The following is a 22,027-nucleotide window of genomic DNA, read 5'->3' on the forward strand; positions in this document are numbered from 1 at the left end:
ATAAATAAATAAATAAATGATTTGATTTTATTATTATTATTCTTTAGACCTGCGAAGCTCTGAACCCGCGAACGTGGAACTACGAAGTAGCGACACCCCTTCAAAAATGCTTTAAAAAAAACGTTCTTTTTTTAAATTTTTCTTTAAAAATTATTTTATTTTATTATTATTATTTTTTAGACCCGCGTGGCTCTGAACCCGCGAAAGTGGAATCGCGAAGTAGCGAGGTCCCACTGTAATTCACAAACATGTGCCCAACGGAGTAGGCTAAAGGGGAAGCTTTTAACCGCTTACCCCTTTTCCATGGTTTTCTTGCAGGAAATATGTATTCAAAATTAAAACAAGAAAATTCAACCCTGCTTCACGAAAGGGAAATTAGAAAAAATAAAATAATTACGGTCTCAGACTTACAACTCCCACAACAGAAGTAGAGATCTTTTGGTTTTTCCGGTAATGGGGGCCAGTAACACCAGCAAAAAGTGAAAATCTGCAAAGTAGCCACCAAGGTTTAAACTTACCTCAAGATTACGTCATTACTGAATAAGAGTATATGACTGTAACAAAATTACAACTTTAGATCTACTAATTGCAGTTGAATGAATGAATGACTGGTCTTTATTGAATTTCGAGGGCTTCTCCTTTCAGTGTAAGAAAGCAATTTAGAGAGCGGATGTATAGCTGCACGCTAGCTGCATGTTAGCATCGGGTAACTTCGACTTTAGCCAGTTCTCTGTGCTAAATAAAATATAAGATTACCGAATGTAGCTGTTTCCTTATGAGTTGTAGCTCCAGGTTATTCATTTCATGGGTAATAGATCTGGCATTGGTGAGATACCTGCTTGACAGGGGTAGTTTGTGAGGGTTATAAGCTTAGCCTTAGAAGTAGGCCAGACTTGCACCACCACTTTAGCCTTCTTCCTGACACCGCCTCAGTTGCTTCTCGAATCCTTTCTTTGTGCTTATGACTTTCCTCAGAGTGCGTATTATTGATGGATATCTTATCAATGTAATGAGCAGCTAGAAGCTAGCTGGCGCTATGCTCTGCAGTTTGATTTGGGGGGGAAGCCACTTGTGCGCCCGCCACCAGTTTGACTGACAGTATACACTAGCCTATCATAGTTGCGCACACACCCAATACAGAAAGCCCCCCTAATCTGGCTCTGCTGTCTGCTGCCTATCAAAACACAATGCACAATATGTTGATATTAATGACAAGAAAGACAATTCATTTCAATTCAAAATCCGCAAAACAGTGAACCAAAGAACCAAAGTGCGAAGTAGCCAGGGGTCTCTCCGCTTCCTCAATCATTTGAATTAATTCCATTATATTTCTCTAGGATGTCTGGGTAAGATAGGACATGTTGTTGACCTATTGAGACATTTTCAAAAGTTGAAATTCAGAAAAACTAAGTAAAATTTATGCTACAAAAATATGTTCCAACATTTGAAAGATGTATGTTAAGGGATCAAGACAAAAGGAAACATTCTGAATGGACCAATGAAAAAGACAATCAATCTTGTTGTATTCATAAAAAAACTGACCAACAACAGCAGACGTTTTCAATCTGTTTCTCCTTGCCGTACAACTGTGAGTGGGCTCCATTTATCAAAAGCTCTGTATGCTCTTCGTCTGAAACCAGACGGCTCATGCGCTGGTCCGTTAAAGACCTCTTTGGGTCATCCTAATTGATGATCTATGTTGCGAAGCGGCAAAAACCTCTGCTGGAGTTTATCATAGCAGATAGTGCACCTTGGCCAAGTGGTTTTGACTGATCACTACAGATGCTCCTTTTCAAGTATTCCAAGTCAGGTCCTTAGTGCTTTGGGGACAAATAATAGAACCTGGTTGCCCACTTGTGGTTCTTTAATGAAGTCGGAAAGCAGGTGGTGTGAAATGACATTACCCAGTTGTTCGCGGCACAGAGACAAAGAAGGAACGGCAGCATGTTGACCTCCTATGTCTACAGAACCAACTACAGATCTATTAATTAGCTTTGCCAGTATTGTTTATTGGAATGCATTTCACTATTTCGTTGTTTGTGGTTGTTTGAAAATTTCAGGGTGAAATGCTGTTCAATTCTCTCAATGTTTGACACAGAAGAAGAAGAAGAAGAAATATTTCCCAGAAACATTCCAACAACTTAATCGCTACCCCAATGTAGCGCCACCAATGTTTACCACCTTGAAACGCCTTAGCATTTTATTCTGCTCGCTATGACATTAGTTGCTGCTTATTAAAAGTTCATACTCCAAGCTCATTACTGCAAATCACGACCATGCATATTTATAATCCTTAATTTTTGTGTGGATAAATACAGTATACCTTTCACATTTTGTCAAAATCCTTAGGTTAATAAAAGCTTATATACTGAAATATATTATATAATTTATTGTTCGTGGCGAGAACGGGTGAGTGCTTGGAAATATGTAAGTTTTTCTCATTAATGGTTGGTTTTATTAGCAGGTAAAATTATATCCATGAAATGAAATACAGTGGAACCTCTGTTCTCGGCCATAATCCGTTCCAGAACCCAGTTCGAGAAAACCGATTTGTTTGATCACCGAAATCATTTTTCCCATTAAAAAAAATGTAAATCGTTTTAATCCGTTCCAACACCCTGAATGTTTACCTGAATGTTCAACGTAAACATAATGCTAACCCAGGCTAATCGTACGTTCGCGTTATCGTAATCTTCCGTACGAAAGATTACGCTAACATGAACGTGTAAAAATTAAAAAATCAGGTCGTTTACAAGTCATTTAGCACCCGGGTCTCCACAAGAAGTGGTGAGCGGTTCATTGAAAAGGGTGCTCCGTTCCAACACCCTGAAAGTTGGGCTCCGTTCCAACACCCTGAATGTTTACCTGAATGTTCAACGTAAACGTAATGCTAACCCAGGCTAATCGTACGTTCGCGTTATCGTAATCTTCCGTACGAAAGATTACGCTAACATGAACGTGTAAAAATAAAAAAAAGGATAAAGAAAAGAATTATGAATAGGATTTCTTACCTTTGTGGTCGTCAGCAGAAGGCGCAGGTGGACTGTGGTGCTATTATTTCTTTCTTAAATACAAAAGTTGTACGCACTACTTTTCCCTTTTCACCTGTAGCAACTTTGCTGCTTGCACTGACTTTCTTTGGAGGCATAATCAGGGGCTAAAACACTTTGTACAGTTGGTCACGAAAAGAGCGATCTACACCCGTACGCCGCTCAGCATCGCATCCTAGCGTATGCACTCACGCATTACCGGCGTTCGAACTGCGATTTTTTTGACCGAACAGCGAAGCAAGAATGTCTCGAAATTTTTGGTCGGACTCCGATTTGTTCGAACTGAGAGGCGTTCGAAAACTGAGGTTCCACTGTATACAATTCTTAACCGTACTATTTATTTTTATTTATTGTTACTTTGCGTTATTTTTAGAAAATTGACAATTATGTATGTCCGGGTTCTCCCAGTTGGTGGCCATGGGTATCAGGGTGCCTCCTAAAGGCCCGGTCACACAGCCTTTCACAGGCGTATCGAGGCTGAATCACGGCCAGAAATTTCTGCCCGTGAAGCAGACGCGGTAGAAAATGTGCAAAATTGGCTAAACCCGCTGTTTACCCGTGGTATGCCTGCGAAACAGACGCCGGCGACTGTTCCGCGTCCTTATCGCGGGTAACCGTGGCTGCATCGCGTTTGACCGTGCTTACACGCGGTACACACGCTAATGCACGTGATAACACGCGATACAGGCGCAGAACAACCGTGCTATGAACGTGCTCCACCCGCGATTACCCGCTAAAATTTCGCGTAACCACGACTTGGCCGCGGCCGTAGCACGTCCTAGCACGTTCGTACCACGTCTTTAACTCGTGTGTACCACGTGTGCCGCCTGCGGTTACCCGTGGTCTAAAGCTTTGAGCAGCGCAAAACTTTTTCGCGCGGCCAACTGTGTGTGAATTTCTTACCGCGTGTAAAGCACGGCTGTATCTCGTCTGTATCTCAAAGCGTCCAACAGCGTCTGCTTCACGGGGAGAAATTTCTGGCCGTGATTCAGCCTCGATACGCCCGTGAAAGGCTGTGTGACCGGGCCTTAAGGACAACTGAGGTGCTCGCGGACCTATTCTGAAAATAGCTCAGCAGTGCTGGGTCATTGTGATTTTCATGTAAAACTATTTTTTTTTGTAGTTGACTGAATCTATTTAACTCTACTGTGAATAATGTTATTATTGTTGTCAATTTAGAAATCAAACTGGGTGTCCTTTGTGCTAATTAGGAAGAAAAAGTAGCTTTCAGCTTGAAAAATGTTAGAGATCACTAATGTATGTGTAGATAAAGAACTGAGCTGGGGTAATAATACATAATAAACTGAAGTAGAAACAATTTTGTCCAAGAATATGCAGTAGCACATAGCCACACTCATCCGTAGACACATTTCTAAGGGCCATCTGGTTTTACTGTCCAAAAAGCCAGAGACAGAAAAGCTGTGTCCCTGCGCTTGACTCATGTTATGTTAAGTCATTAATTCTCGTGTTTTTTCCATATGTTCCACACAAGTGAGGCCAAGATCCCTTGCTCAAGCTTTCAGCTTTGGAAACACAGCATTGCAAGTCAAAGTTACAAAGCAATGTATTTATCTTCTCCTTGATCGTTTCTTTTTGCTCACTCTAAGCACATCTTCTCAGAATTTGCTTTTGCATCCCGCCCGTCAAAACATTACTAAAATGTTCTAATAGATCATCTGGAGTTTTTGTTATAACATGTTCTAAATATGGTAGGAAGTACAGTGTCATGGAAAACTATTTCTTGATTTCTGTGTTTTTTTACATATTACTCACAAAGGTTACATATTATTAAACCAGTTTTAATATCACACATAGACAACTGAAGGAAATACAAAATGCAGTTTTGAAATGTTGTTTTTATTTATTAAGGGAAAAACAAAAGTCACAACTTATCTGAACCTATGTGAAAACGTTTTTGCCCCCTGAACCTAAGAGCAAGTTAGCCACCTTTGGCAACGATAACAGAAATCAAACACTTTCAAAAATTGGTAATGACTCCTACACAATGCTGTGGAGGAATTTGGGCCCCTCTTCTCTGTAAAATTGTATCAAATCTGTCAAATTGGAGGGCTTTTTAGGATGAAAAAAAACCCCACAGAAATCAGGACGGGGACAAATACTTTTTCACGGCACTGTCGAATACACTGTTGATTATCTCCCAGCCATTAAGAGACTTTTCTGTTTCTTAATGCCTGGAAAGGATAGTGATAGTAATATGTTCCTTGGGAATAAATAGTTTGACTCAGTAAACACAACAATTATGTTACTAAATGAAATAAAATAAAAATGTCATGCTTAAATGCAGGTCCTTTTCAATTTCTTATTGTAGCTTGATATTTTCGTTACATTACTGCTTTTTTTACTTGACTCTCTTGACTTTTGTTCTGAAACAGTTGTTATATTTATATAGATATATACTGTTAAAGTTAGCATTGCAGTTTTTTATTAAAAATAGACCAGTGTAAGGTGTTTCTATCGTGATTATAAAGTAACTCAACGGGGAAGAGTTCAATTTTTCAATAATCGTGAGATTTTCAAGCAAATGGTATCAGCATTGGATTGATACAAATCGTTACTATTAATTAATTAATTTAAATACATAATTTTAAATCATAACTCAAAGGGGAGGAGCTCAATTATTCTATGATAATGAGATTTCTGAGAAAAAAACTATAAGTATCAGATTGGTACCAATCAAAACTTTCCTGTATTTGCATGGCTCGGATTGATACCACAAATAACAATAGCGCTCACACCTAATGAGTAACTTCTATCCTCCTTTCTCTTATGCCGACAACATGTGTGAGCTGTGTAGTGCAACGACCCACAAACCACCAACAGTCTGTTGTTACAGTCAGGGAGTTAGTGAAAGCTTTGCACAACATTCGCAGTACTTCTCTGCTGAAGTCATAAAGAGCCTCTCAGTCGTGCTGTGACTTCTTCCACTGTCTGGCGCTGGAACAATAAGTGCCTCTTTGATGTCTTGGAACAGAACGGCATCTTGGAGCGGCGTCCGCCAGGTTTTGCGAGAGGACACGAGGGTCTGCCATTGCCGTGGATCCCCCTGTCAGCACGCGTTAGGGAGACCTGTGATCTGGATGCCCCCCCCTCCTTTCTATCCCCTCCTCAGCCTGAGCATAATCTGTGTTTCTGTGTACTGTGCCTTTGCTTAGGCCTCTCTCTGATCTCTGCTCTCTATCTGTTCAGCAGGTCCAGGGTCACATGCCTCCGCTCATGATCCCCATTTTTCCACACGACCAACGCACTCTGGCAGCCGCTGCCGCCGCCCAGCAAGGCTTTCTCTTCCCCCCGGGAATGTCTTATAAGCCAGGTATGCTTTGCAACTTAAGTCATTCATCTCCCTTCCTGATTTTTGCACACATGTAAAGGATCATATTCTTCTTCTAAGATCTCATGACACTAATATCAGATTCAAATACAGTGGTTCCTCTTTACATGAGCATTTCTACACACGAGAATTTCGATACATTATGATTATTATATTCAAAACGTTTATTTATACAATCACCAATTATCACTGCCAGCTTAAGCAGATGGATTTTCCCAATGAGATAAAAAAGCATGTATTTTATTATTGCATGCGACCAGCTATATTTCTGTAATAAAGTCATGCCATGACTATATATCAATCTTAGCCCCTGAGCCAATAGCGTAGTTATTCTTGATAAAACTCAGCATCGCCTTGATAAAAAATTGCAATCGGCATTACAAAACAAGCCCTTGTGTATTGTAAAAGTTGGTCAGAACAAGAAAGATGACTGAAACCAGCAAAGGGAAACCAAAGGAAGTCAGCAGCTTTGCAGCAGCAGAACATTAAAAAGGTGTGGAAGTGCAGTTAATGAATTAACTATAAAACCTCAGGATGAAATGTCAGCTATTTTGAAACTATGGAGCCATGACAGCCTAAACAAAGTGCCTGAGGGAAGGGTGGCAGGGGGGGTGGGGCTATTTTACCACTATGCTTTTTTTTTGCTGCGGGTTTGACATCTAAAATGTTTTAGTTGGAATAACAGAAGCTATTAGGGAATCACGGCCAGAGGTCGGCGTGTATACGCTCGCTGCATAATGCATGAGTTGATGAAGAAAAAGCAGGGGGGGGGCGCTGCAAATGACTGTTACACAGGGCATATTTCAAAACATCTATTAGATCTCCACTCCGATACAATGCACACAATGTAGCAGGGAGATGACAATGTTATCACCCTCACCCGCAGCGCTCGCAGGATGCTGCTGCGTTTTTTTGCCTGGACGGAAGTGGCCGAGCGTTTACTTCCGAGACCAAAGTGCACTAATCTGATGTTATCATGATGAGTCAACTCCTGGGGGCCAGGGTCATAATCAGCGGCCCTGTAGTGCTCACGCAGAGGCCAACTCGCTCGGGCAACGTGGTGGAAAGTCATTACTCTGTCCGCCGGCTGCGCTCAATGGTCTGCTCTTGTACATTAGACCAGCGTGGCCATCTATTGAAAAAAAGATAATTTTTGCCCCATCGTCACTATTTAACAACATTTCAAATAAATTGGCGCATGCATATAGTGGCCACTCTAGATATGATTTTATTTACTTCCCGGAGCTCGTATCCAGAATTGATCATATCTCGAAGAAGTTGTTTTGTGTAAGAAATAACGGAAAACTCATTAATTCTTTCCTGGCCTCCCAAAATCACCCAAGTTAATCTTAAAAAGATTTAAAACACTCGGCAGACAGTGGCCAAATATTTTCTGGGCTGTGTTGATGACTCTCTGTATGGTTTTCCTGTTTGCTGCCATGCTTACACCAATTAACTCAAATGTGAAAATCCCACCCATTTAAAATAGAAAAAAGACTTGCTTAAATAGACATATCCAATTGTCGAATTTTGCCTTTTTAATTTTGAATGTGCTTGCCAAGATTTCTGACCTTAAACTAGAACTCAAACACTCAATCAGTGACTTTTTTATTCATCCTTTGACCAAGTTTAAAACTGGTTAAAACATAATACTCCGTTTCACAGATGACACGTAACTGGCATACCGCCCGTTCTGCTGCAGCCAAGTGCCTATAAGCTGAACACAGCCCAAGAGCCACTTTTCCGCATCCCATTTAGGACATGACTGTCCCTTGGTCTCACGTTTCATCTAAGACACCCAGCCATTTATTATTCCCAAATATCTGCGTCACAGGCAGCATGGAGAGACAAGAGGGAAAGCGATACTGAAATAAAGAAGGTGTAGAAATAACCACAGCGCCAGACCGCACACCGGTGGCAGCAGCACTATTTGAAAGCGCTACTGCAGTGTGATTTTATTTGCTCCTAAATGGGGATTGAATTTCCATGTCCTGAATCACATTGTGCTGTGCTGTACAAGATTGCAAAGTGAGGCGAGTGGGCCATGGCAAAGTGAAAGAGAAGGTACACACATTTACCTTGTCTACGGCCTAATGGCTCCATATGTTTGTGAGGGGAAGTGACAAGAAGAAGTGCCATCCCCAGAAGGCCCCTCCCCTAACTCCCCCAACGCACTCCAGCTTCAACCCAGCCGACAAACCGTTTGCTGCTCCATTGCTTAGGTTTATTTTGGCCAACACAATGATTGACTTGTGTTAGGTTAAAATACAACAAACAAATTTCGCAAATCAGGAAACATCTTGAGCTCAAACAAACTAGTATAATTTGGCATACAAAATCAAAACACTCATCCTATGCAAAGAACTAACTCTAGAATTTTCTCCTCTTTTTATGTAGAGTATTTTTGAAAAGACATATGCCAAAATACAGACTTGGTCCGAAAAGCCATTAAAAAAATCTTTAAAAGTCTTGAATTTAACTTGCCTAAAGCTGTAAGAACCCTTTGGCATCAATGGTTTCTATTTCCATCTTGTTCATGTCAAACCCTCTAAAAAATAATAAAATATTAAATAATGATTCCAAGTTTCTTATAGGGACACTATGTAACATTTTAATACTAGATTTCACTGTATTTTTTAGTGCAACCAAAAAGTGCCCTAAAACACAAAAAAGAACACAAACTACAGAGAGTCAAAGAGACCAAACTTCATCCATTTTCTTCTCGGTTTTTAGCCCAGACTTTCACAATGTATTCGTTTTTTGGGGTATCCTTGGAAACATGATAGCAGACAATAATGTGAAATCAAATCAAACTTAGCTTTTCAACGTTTCATGTATAAATCCAAACGGCTATCAGTCAGGAAATGGTGTGCTCAATTCTGCCATTGACCAGCTGTCTGATGGCGGTAATTTGTGCAATCAAATTATGCAGCATTGTTTTCGTTTTGCTGGCACTCTTCTAACCAGTTCTCACACACGCATGCTTTCTTTTTGCTGCCTGTCAAAAACAATTGTGTGATAAACAATAGCCTGCTAGCCTCAAGCTTTATTTACTCTCTTGCAAGTGTACGCTAGGCATGTTACATAACTGCTAATTGAATACCCGAGGAGCTCCCTAATTGCCCTCCTGAACCAGGCAAGCAAGCACATGCTCCTGAAGAAGACGTATGGTGTCCTCCATTCGAACCAGTGGAACCTTTTGTCAAGGCAGATGTTTAGGCTTGAATTCGTGTGCCACATTTGGGGATCCGTGTTGGCACTTGCCCGCGTGCCGTGGGCCAGCTCATTGTCTAGACCTGCTTACGTTGTTGTCTTTCCCTGACAGGTGATAACTACCCCGTGCAGTTCATTCCCTCCACCATGGCAGCTGCGGCGGCATCGGGACTCAGCCCCCTCCAGCTGCAGGTATGCACGCTTCTATAACAAAGAATGCTAGGGACACCTGCCAACCCTTGGGGAGGCGGAAAGGACAGCTAAGCAGCTGTACGCTAAGTAATGAGCTGCACTAAATAATCCTGGAGCACAACCCTACGGCACACGCATGCTCATCATATTACATATGTAATTCATCCCGTTTTATAGAGGCTTTATCCTCTCTGGCCTTCCCACACAAGAAGATAATAGTTATCAGAGAGAATGAGAATCACTTGACGTGCTTTAATGGCCCACCAGTGAACGTATCAGTGGGCAATTGACAGTGCGAGCAAAGAATCTCTCTTATGGCTTTTATCTGGAAAGCCCACTGACATACTTCTTTTATCGCCTTCTCTTATCTGAGTGGGGGAAACAAAAGAAGATAGGGACAAAAATGTGAGCAGTCATATCTGGTTTTGTACGCAAAAAAATGTTGGGAAAGGCTCCACGCCCTGTACAGTGCTCCAGGAGGATTCTTGCGCGTTGTTTTAAAGGGGAAAAAAGCTGAACCCGGGTCAGGGACTAGCCTTAGGCCATAATGTCTAATATAGATGATTATCTGGCATCTCACCTTTGTATTTGATGACAAGCACAACTCTCTCCGGAGCTCATCACAGGATGAGCTTCGCGCCAAAGTGATTATCACTGCGTTGACAATGCTTTCCGACGTTTTTAAACATAAACAATAGCACAGCAATACACTCAACGATACGAGCAGCCATGTGCATTTATTTTTTAAAGATCCAAACTGCTCTATAAAGGAAAAAAAATAGTTTAAAAATCCAGCTGTTTTTGATCCAGGGTTCGTACGGGTCCCTTAAATCTTTGATAATGCTTGAATTTTAATGTTGTGGTTTCAATGATTGAAATGTGCTCAAATTTTGGGTGAAGTGATTGCAAATGCTTGAGTCTGCTTTCAAATGACATCGACACTTCTATTTGGTGGCTTTGCTTTGCCATTGCATTTCTTCGCTCGTGAAAAACTACAGCTCGCATTAGTTTGTGTGGTATTTTCCTATGAAGCGTCATCGCCCCTTATGCGTCAGGCCTAAAAAGACAGGTAATTGCTGTGTATTAGTGCAAGCATTGTACATCAATTATAGACATTTACAATGAGCCATGCAAAAAAATGAAGGTAGTCTTTTCTTTTGGCAAATTGCAATGGGAAGAACTTTGTGCAACTGAAAATGTAAGCTACATATTACCGTCATTTTACCCAACACCTATACAAGGAGAGATTTGTCTCGAAAAGATTAACATTCGTATTTGATCCACAAATCTGTTCTTGATTTAGTCAAGATCTAAAAATCAAATGACTTGATAAATCCCATGTATAAATAATGGATATACTAGTGGAGTTGCAAAATACACGATTCACACCGGATATCTTCTTTTAATGGTACTGAAGAAATTGAAAGATTGGCTCTGAAAGTCCGAATTTGGCCATAAAAAAGTTCTAAAAACCCTGTTATCCTCAATCTTAATTTTTCAATGACAAAAGCATACAATTGCCAGTTTGATGAAAATTGTTTAACACATCAGGAAACACCATGAGCTCAAACCAACTAGTATGATTTGGCATACAAAATCAAAACACTCATCCTATGCAAAGAACTAACTGGAGAGTTTCTCTTTTTATCTGGAGTATTTTGGAGAAGACATACGCCAAAATAAAGAATAAAACACGGAAAAAACAAAACTATAGGAATATCAAAAATGTTTCATACAAAGAGCAGCAAAATGTACATTTTACGGAAGGTAAGAGTATAAAAAAGAATGACTGTTTTTTGAATTAGAATTTGGGGGAGAGGTTTAAGAAATATTTATGACATTTCAGTAGAGAAAGATGATTTGCAATAGGAGTGTGGTCAGTCTTTTAACATGCTACATTTATAAATATAGATTGGGAGATTGCTTTGAGGTCTGATCTTGGAGAATGTGTTTAGGTAAGACAACGTCAAGCCCAGCCAAAAAGGTGAAAAATTCAGAAATTTGCTTCAGATTGATTACGACAATCATTAAAAAATACATCAAGATCAAGCAAGAGAGCTCACATCAGTGTGCATAGTGTAAGTGTTTGACTGAGTTTGGAGGGAGGCTCTTTTCACAGTGATATATGTGTCATCCGTCCTTCAGAGTTAACCACCTTCTGTGTTAATGAGCTTTGGCAAGTTCTAACAGCGTTTACAGCTTGCTGTGAGGAGGCCCGAGTCATCCCTGGCCCATGAGAAAGAAGGATTGATAAATTATATTTAGGCTTGGGGGGTAGTGGAATACATGTAACTGCGTTATGTAATTAGAATACCCAAAAGATGTAATTGGATTGCATTGCAGTCACAGGAAAGAAGACGTAATCAAGCGACTGGTATATTTAGTTAAAATAAGGATTACTTTGCTGGATTGCAATTTTATTTAAAAAGATATTTAAATATAAAAAATGCGGCCGCAGACATGTTGTCTCTATCATAATCTCACACACTGACACAAAAGAGTTAGAGACTGATTAGGCGTACACACGACATGTGTGCGCTCATTGCAACAACGGCCAACTTATCTACCAATGCATGATTTTCACACTGTGCTACATGTACAAGCCCTTTTCTTTTTGTACTATATTTCTCTTTAAATGTAGCACTCATTTTGTTGAATTGCCGTGAGCCTGCAGTTTCGTTAGGCTGCTTATGTGTGGACATATTAGGCAGCGCAGTTGCGCACTAGTGATGCATTCCGGGACATCTAGTAAATTCAATTGATTATGTTCTCGAATTTTGCAGTTAATTAATGTTCGAAATCTACTATACAATCACTGTATCGTTCTTTTGTGAGAATGTTTTACTTCATGTCCATAATTGTTGTAAATAGGCAGACCTGCACGCTCACTCCATAGACATTAATGCACCACAGTAACAGTGTTGGTGAAATTGGTGGCATGGCCTTGAACAAAAATAACGATTTTACTGAAGTTTGGCTTCCCCTCTTTAAACAAGTAAAACTTGAAGTTCAACACAAGACATCCCAGAGTTTGTTGGACATTTAGAAAGCGAACACTTGGTGTGTTTAACAAGATATTGGGTTCTTATTGTGCTATTAATGTGAACTATTACAGATGATGTCCCGTCTGCCACGTGAAAAAGAAAGATTTATTCTAGCCTAATAAACTATGCTGTGTGGTTAAGAATGGACACTTTTTGTGTGACTTCAAGCAATTACCTCACCTTGTTTTCCTCCAATTATTTTTCAAGATTACATTGTTCATTTGTATTAAACAAAATTTTGTTTTTTTTGTCTTTTGTTAGCATATTTGGCGTTAGAGTAATCCAAAAGTAATCAAGTTAGATTAATGAATTATAATGGTATTCGGACTACGTTACATATTACATTTTTCAACAGGTAACTGGATCGGATTACACTTTTAAAGTAATCCTCTCAACCCTGTTTATCATAGGACCATCGGAGTGGATGTATGCTTTTAAACAGGCATGCTCTTGTCTATATATAGGATTGACTGAGGTCAATTGAGACATGCATATATCAGAAGGTTGTGGTGAGGAAGGGGAGTCTCCAGTCATTATTTGTGACTATCCATCGAACCCTGGGAAGCACCCCCTTACTGTGACTTTGCTGACCTTTAGACAGAACGGTAAATAAGAAAGAGGTGCATTTCCCATTAATTTAAGCCACTTAGCCTGTCATAGAGTGAGCCCACGTACTATTTACCCTGCAGTAAGTGTCCCATAAAAACAGCAAGTCAAATAAACATGCACTTTTTGACACAGCTTGGCCCAAAAGACTATGTTACTGGCATGATCAGGATTGCAAATTCATGATGTTAAATCTTTGTTTGAAAGCTTCCATGCCATGTGTTGAATGAAAACTTATTATAAAACATTCCAAATGTGAGGAAATTATTACACGCTTGTGACGTCATCAGAGTCCCACCGACACCCTTGCAAACGGGTCACCCTTTCAGGCTACGTGTTAAGTAGTTGAAGAGGTTACGATTGTTTTAAGCGAAGTTTTTGTGGACTAGGTGTTGCGTCGCAGGTGGACACAATAAAGGTATATCAGAGGTTATGAACCAAATTAGTCAAGTTTAAGATTTTCCGGGGCGTGGAATATTTTGCAATATATCTGCATAACTGTGGGGAGGAACATTGCACAATCTGAAAAAAATGGGTCCTTTTTAATACCTTTAAAAGACAATTATATGTTTACATTTTTTAGGTGACAATTACATTCCAACATTCATGTCATCTGCGTGGGAAGTTGTTTCGTTCACCAATTTACAACAGTTAGATTATTCAATATATGAAGCTTTAAAAACAATCCTATCGGGGAAATTAATCCCCACAATGCTGCCGAGGTAATGAGATCCGCTCAGGGAGGCAGGCCGCTCCGTCACTCTTAATGTCGCATATCAGGCCCTTACTTTGTCCTCTGTCATAACATTGTGGGAGCCAGCCCTAATGGAGGTAACAAAGCCTGTGAGTTGATGGATGTAAATGAATGTGGCCAGATGTGTTTGACTGCCGGAGACTGTAATTTGCTTGTCAATACAGGCCGGTAGCGTCACTGCGCTGGCTGGCAGTCGAGCAAGTGGCTTGTCAGCGCGTGTGGCCAACCAACGGGGCAATTTCACTCAATGTGTTCCTGACAGATTGGCTGCCGTCCTCAACTCACAGGAGAGGAGGCGGGTAAACTATCCCGGCTCGCTGTGCCCCTCTTCATTAGTGGCCAAAGAGTGCGGCCATGAGGCTGGGATCAGCAGGAAACAATAGACGGCTCGCTGCCTGCCCTTGCCTGATTGCAAGTGACACCTTTCAACTAACAGAGGAAATTGTGCTTAGATTGCCGTACAATGTGTCCCGACAGCCACTAGATGCAGCAGAGTGGAGAAATAAGAAAAGGATTTTCCTAAGCTTACAAAAGACACATTGATTCCGGCCATGAATTAATACTGTAAATGGCTAAGTAACAATAACTCAGTCGAGACATTACTAATTATGTGTGGCATAAAGCCTGTCTTATGTAACAAAAGCTAAATTAAACAAGACTATTTAACAAAGACAATAAATTCTAGAATTAGTAGGGATGTTTCAAACATATTTTCTGTTAATTAAATATCATTTTATATTAATCCAGGTACTAAGGGTACATAAACTAGTATCAGATAAATGTACTTGACTTAAATATGATTTTATTATTTTAAGGAATATATTTGATTTTTTTTCCCTTTTCCCTTGACGTCTTGCTATCTGATATAAATCATGGCATATGGGTGTGCTAATTTTACATAGTTTTTACAAAATATTTTGAGTAAACCAAGCAAAGTAAGATATACTTCTAAGTAAAATTGTCTTTTCCCCCCAAGTATTGCTGCCCAATTCGAGTAAGATGCCAATACCTCTACAACATAGCTCCCTTGACTACCTTACAAATTATTTTAAAAACAGCCCCACCTAAAGATCGCAAAATAATAAATGTACTTAAATTGTAATGAAAGGAATAACAATAGAATCTGTACTAAATTTATCACTTCTTAAATTAAGGCTGGTATCAGGACAGATATACTTTTTATTGGTAGAGTATATAACCGCCTTAAATTACAATTGACAACAAATACACATGATACGGTGAATATTTTACTACAAGTTTCTGAAATATTAATATATATTTTTAACAATACACGTTGATGGGACTCTGGCCTGACCAATTAAACCCTGGGGCTCTTGCCATAACAAATTTACGCAGGCAGATGCAACACATCTGAAGGAGTTCCCTTTGCTTTTCAAGAGCGGCGTGATAAATAACGGTCCGTAGACAAACGGGAAGTCAGTGGTAGTGAAGCGAAACGCACATTATCTTTTGTTTGCATGTAAATGCCTGCATAGCGAAGATGCAAAGAAACACATTCCTTCGTTAGCAGCGAGATGCTTTTGACTTTGAAAGCTAGATGAGGAGAGAAGAGGGCAGAAGCTGGAGCGAGCAGCTGTGTCTCTGTTTATGAGCAGAGGAGGCCAGTCTTTGAAGGTAACCCCGAGCACTGCAGCCATGCTAGCTGGCTAATAGGGTGGCTAGGTGAGCAGCTGGATGGAGGCAGAGCTGAACACAGGAACAGATGGACAGAGAGAGTGGATAATGCTGCGAGCAGCACAGAATGGGAGGGCGGGCCCCGGGGCCTCGGGCCCAGTAGGGCCTGGTGCATGCATGCTTCAAGTCGAGAGTTGTGCTTGTGATAAGGAAATATAAAGAAAATATTTCAAGTATGTAATTAGTTGCTCATATACAAGGGACAGGCCCTCTTTATTAGTCATGTATAATATATTTTATTAGACTTTAAATCTCCTTGGATATTTTTTTGTTTTATAGTTTGGTGTGTAAACGTGACACGAACCTGTATTTTAATCTTTATTAGTCTATTTACTTTCCTATCACAAGAATGATCTCATCTCATTAGCTGCACCGCTTATCCTCAGTAGGGTCGCGGGAGTGCTGGAGCCCGTACCAATCATCGGGCAGTGGGCAGGGGACACCCTGAACTGGTTGCCAGCCAATCGCAGGGCACACAGGGACAGACAACTCACTCGCTCATTCACACCTAGGGACAATTTGGACCGGCCAATCCACCGGAAATGCATGTCTTTGGAGTGCCCGGAGGAAGCCCACGCAAGCACAGGGAGAACATACAAACTCCGCACAGTCCTGTAGCTGGATTTGAACCCACACAGGAGGTTCCCAAGACCTTAGAACTGTGCCGCACACGCGCTAACCACTGCCCCGCCGTGCTGCCCCACAAGAATGATATTTAAAGTAATTTCCAGTAGACTTCTGCATTCAAACTAAACATAAACTACTGAAAATAATACTATTACTACTCAAACTACCACTACTAAACTACAACCATTATACTACTTAAAACAACAAATGGCGTAAAACATTGTGGACACTATAACAGAAACAGATGTGGTGTATGTATTCTGTAGGGCAGTGTTTTTCAACCTTTTTTGAGCCAGGGCATGTTTTTTACATTGGAAAAATTTTGCGGCACACCACTAACCAAAAATGGTATTAAATGACACTGAACAGTATGTTTAATTACAATATAATTTATACTACCCCCAATTTTTAACAGCATAGACACTTGACAATGACATCATATTTGCAGAAAATATTTGCAGAAAATGATGTTTTTATAAAACTTTTAATTTTAAAAAGTAACATTGGATAATTTCTCACGGCACACCTGACAATCTCTCACGGCACACTAGTGTGTCGTGGCTCAGTGGTTGAAAATCACTTCTGTAGGAAAATGGTTTAAATGTTATTGATATTACTCACTATTACATGCTTTTTCCACACAATAGCCTATTACTATACTATTGTATTACTAATATTCATAATTGTGTTTGTGCTGCATTATGCTACCCATAAATGCAAATAAAAGCAAATTAGAAAGAGCACCATGATTAAATAAATTATGGCAATCAATAATGAAGTTTACTAATGCACTGCAAAAAAAAACCCTATTGAAATTGACTCATTTTTGGGCACTATTTTCAAAATTTCTTTTACTCGTTTCTGAAGTAAAATGTAAAAAAAAAAATCTTTCAAATGAGAAAACTGTCTAATTTGGTAGATGGTTGATTATTTTGCCAGTGTATTTTTTGAAAATACATAGTTTTTAAATTGAGAAAAAAAACAAAAAACCATCTGCCGTTGCATCCGTGCTTACTCTTCACTATTTTTACAATGTTAACCAGAGAAAGTCAAAAGTCAAAAATATATTAAATACTGTCATTATGGGCCAGGCAAAAAACTAAGGGAGTGTTTCCCAGTGTTAAGTCAAAATGGAAAGAACTTCCTTCAAGTGAAAATTATTTTACATATCCCAGTCATTTAAAAAAAACCTATATCGGGAGATACATAAGGCAATATTTACACAGATATATTTTTAGATCTGCAAAATACACGATTCATACGGGATTCCTTCTTCGTCTTTGAAAGTCCTAAAAAGTGCTTGAATTGGCCATGAAAAGGGTGTACGAAGCCAGTAAAATATTCAAATAGTTCTATGCCCCTTTCTTAAAGCCAAAGTAGCGTTTGCTGAAGGAAAAGGGTGAGAATAATGAATGACTACATTAAAGTCCTCCCACAAGACACAAGTGTATCCGTTAGCTGGGAGAACAACTGGAATTGGCAAATCCAGGCAAAATGAGGAGCTTGGAGAGATGAAGCTTGGATGGCAGCAGATGAGACAGATGTTGGGCCATACTGGAAAGCATCGGCACAGTGCACCAGGACACCTTCTTCCACTCCTGACATCTGGGCCTGGCCTGGGTCAGCCTGCCTGCTTGCCCTGGGCAATGAGCCTGTACAAGCCTTGTGGCAAACAGGGCTGGCGCTGTTCTGCCTTTTAAATGGCGAGGTGCGCTCAAGCACAGTTAATGCCCTCATCTTCAGCCCAGTGCTCAACGTCAGAGCCAGGCAGAGGTGAATGAGACATTCACACATATACAAGGAGGTAGTGTGTCCAATCTGACTGGATAGTGAGCTCTGGCTAATGCTCATGGCGTATTAAATGCTTCTGAAGGTAATGAGTGTGAGCAATTGTTATGGTTTGAAGGCAATGTGTTTGTGTTTTAAGACCAACTGCCTTTTTATGTGTTCCGTATCCCCAGTGATCTAGTTCAGTGTTTCTCAACTGATGGATTGTGACCCCAAAGTCGGTTGCTTTTCTGTTTTCAGTGGCCCTGGCAAAGTAATTCTATATAATATATCCTAAACTTTTTTTTTTTTCAATTTCCATTGACGCCATGTTATATGATATGACTCATGGCATATAAATGTGCCAATTTTAAACATTTTATACAAAATAGTTTGAGTTAACCAGGCAAAAAGTGATCTTTCCAGGTAAAATTGTCATTTTTTTCTATGGATTTTTCTCATTTTCTGTTTTATTTTAAGAATGGGGACGAAGCTGTCTCTGAGCTTGTTTGTCCTTCTTTTAAGGGACCTACCAGAGCGCCTGGCAAGGGCTCTCACTTGGTATCATTGGGCCCTCGTCACTCTTGGTATACGTCTAATCCTATTTCAAAATGTACATGAAAAGATGCGAGGGAAAAACTTTTAGAAACTGTAAGAAATATATAAATCGTAATTCAAACAATGTGATCATTTTTTAAATGGACTAACAAAGTATTGTTTATACGATTGATAAAAGAAGTGTCCAAAGATAACTTGGGGACAGGTCTCTTATAGGCTTCAACCTGTCACCCGTTTTTAATTTTCAGGTGATTTGTGATAATTGTTTTTTCAATACCATTGAAAAGAAAAAATAAACCAGAAAATACAAGTAGATATATGATATTTTTAATTACCACAAAAATATCATTTTGCACTTCCAGATAATATTGCTTGTTTAAATGTCTTCTTTTAAGAGTTCTTTTTGGTAGGACTAGTACCCTTAAAAATATCTTTAGAAAGTACTGCCCCCCAACTCTAGAGTTAGATACCAAAACCACCTCGGCATAAAGCTCCTTTCGCATCCTCACAAATCATTTTTAAAGTAACCCTGCCTAAAAATCCCAAAATGATAAGTTTCCCTAAAATATTATGAAAGGAAAAACAATAGAATATATAGTTTTTATTTCTACTATCTTAAAATAAGGCTGGTACCAGGACAGATATACCCATTATCTGTATCCACCCACCTTAAATTATGGGCTTAAAATAATGATTAAAAATATTGATAATTGTTATAGTTTGAAGGCAACGTGTTTGTGTTCCTTTCACGGTGGAAATGTGAAACGTAGCACCATTGCTGGCAGAAACAGGTCTGCCAAATATCTGCCGCTGCACTTTCCAAAGCTATTATGTTATTGCCACACAGCCTTTATTCAAGCAAAACAACTGGCTCATCCCCCCCCCCCCCATTTTTTTTCCTCCATTACTTTCTCTCGGCATATTTTCTAAGGCAAACTTTTCCGCTTTATTATGGATTCAACCATTTTGATATTTGAGTTAATAAACCAAAATCCCTGTATTACATACTTTGACGGAGTGTATTTAACATAAGTTTAGTCCAACATCACAGGCAAACGGTATCATATAAGCTTTATATTGCGGCGAAAGGTGCACATCCTCTTTAACCTCCGCTGCAACTGGAGGGCTTGTTTTTAATTAGCTCAGGCTAACAGGCTGACCTTGTGCATGCCACACTCACTTTAGATCCAACCTCGCTCACATTGGTTCCGCTCGATTGGGACAGGCAATTGGAGGATCGGAAAAGGGACCTCAGCTATAATTTATGAGTTTCCTTGTGAAAAACTATAAAAGTTTTTCAAACAAGTGAGAAGACTGTAGACAAAAAAACTTAACATTCTCATGTATGTGTTTGCCTTGGAGTGCCATCTCTTAACTAATTACATACAATAATCCCTTATGTTGTCACATTGCAAAAAAGACCATTAGACTGAATTCGTTTAAAATAGATGAGTTGTTCAAAACAGACAAGAGGAAACAAAGGGAACTGTTGTTCATCAATTAGAGATGCGCTGATCAAATTGTTTGTCTTCTTGGCAGATCCGATTTTTATACTTTTAAATACCAATTCGGTAGCAATTCAATGGTTATCCAAAAATAAGGAATTAGTTGCTGTGGCTGGTTTCCACCTTGCACTTCTAATACGTTTATACTATAGTAGACACTCAAAATAAGGCAATGTATCAGATGTCCGTTAATGTTTCTCTAATACAAGAAGGGTTTCATGTAAGGACCATTTTCCTTATTTCAGTGACTGCAACAAATACTCAAAATGAGTTTTTGACCTTTCACTTTTAGCTCCATTCGATGGTCCGAGTCAGAGGGAATAATACACTTTTGACATTTGTCAAAGTCAATGGCTGTAATGGGACTGTTGATAATCAATTAACTGAAAATAATTACGATCTTTTTTTCTGAATTTGAGCATGGTATTTAGTTGGTGTTCAGAGCTCGTGGGGTTTCGGTTTTGAGGGACAATGGGCCATGGCCACCAAAAATATCTTGAAAATGATAAGCAGTATGTAACAGTTTCCTTGATTTCTTTACTCCAGTTTTATTATAAATAACAGATTTTAAAGCAGGCCTTTGTGTTTTCGTATGTTGCCACAAAAACCATTTGAACACAATGAAAAAAACAACAACAAAGTTTAATGCTTAATTGAGATTTCCAACCTTCAAACAACTTGAGTGAGTTGCTTCAAATGTTTCTTCATGTATGCCCTTGATTAGCAAATAGCTTGACAAAACACTTTGTAGGGTCATGCTTCTATTTATTGTTATTCGGTTCTTGGAAGATAGACTCCCTGGTTAAGCGAGGTTAAGGGCTGTTTATTGCTCCGTAGCACTGACCTGCTAATTAGTATTGACGACGTCCGTCCCGACAGCGTCTAATTTGCGACAAGCTCTAATTATGGTCTTATTCCGGGACAATAACGTTCCTCCCAGTCAAGGTCGGGGCATGCCTGTGGACAGGTTTGCTCACCAACATCTGTCCAACAGATTTCACTTGTGACGGTCAGTTGATATCAGTCATCTTATGATGGAACGTCTTTACCATTGACATTGAGTCAAGAGGCAACAACCAGACTTTTAAGTGACATAAAGGTGATAGCCTTGCTACCACTTAGGAAACAACATCACATTGTCATTTCTGCCTGTCATGTGCCGCTGTTATCCGCACAGTACAAGTGGTTAATTCTTACGCCTGGAAGAATTAACCACTTGTACTGACCCCAACATGCTGCAGTTCTTACAGCTCTTGGTCAAGCTTTGGTCTCTATCTTCTAGACTTTTATCTAAGCAAGAGAACGTGAGGCCCAGAAACTTACAAATTACTTCTATTTTTTTATTTTTTCTTTGCAGTCACACAATTGGGGTTTGTAAGTGGGTAGTGGAAACAGGAAATGACACACAGATTGCTGATTGGATGGAGGACGAGGAATTGGATTCTCCCCAGACAGCACCACCAGCCTAAAAAAACATAAGACTTAGCTTGTGTCAGGGTGGCAGACGCGGAGGAGTTAAAGGGTTCGTTGTGTCTCAAAGAATAAAGTGTTTCTTACCATTCCTTTCAAAATTCACCGAAGATCAAAGTTGACCTCAAATTTTAACAGATCGAAAGTGGACTATCTTCTTAACTGTTTATGTCTACTGCAAAAACAAATACTCAACA

At 39.6% G+C, this 22,027-nt stretch overlaps 1 protein-coding gene across 4 annotated transcripts in view; it reads left to right on the plus strand.

Annotated features, from left to right (window-relative positions):
* Positions 1-22,027, plus strand: part of sox6 (SRY-box transcription factor 6) — a 203,061-nt gene that overhangs the window by 134,053 nt on the left and 46,981 nt on the right. For 3 of the 4 annotated variants that reach the window (XM_088334368.1, XM_088334367.1, XM_088334370.1), the window contains 2 exons: positions 6,258-6,381; positions 9,725-9,804. In XM_088334368.1, the coding sequence (XP_088190494.1) occupies positions 6,258-6,381; positions 9,725-9,804 (204 nt within the window). The remainder of the gene's footprint in view (positions 1-6,257; positions 6,382-9,724; positions 9,805-22,027) is intronic. The other variant, XM_088334369.1, reaches the window with a different exon arrangement.

This window comes from Urocampus carinirostris, chromosome 4, assembly GCF_059441175.1.
Source record: "Urocampus carinirostris isolate Australia breed hairy pipefish chromosome 4, RoL_Ucar_1.0, whole genome shotgun sequence".
NCBI lineage: Eukaryota > Metazoa > Chordata > Actinopteri > Syngnathiformes > Syngnathidae > Urocampus > Urocampus carinirostris.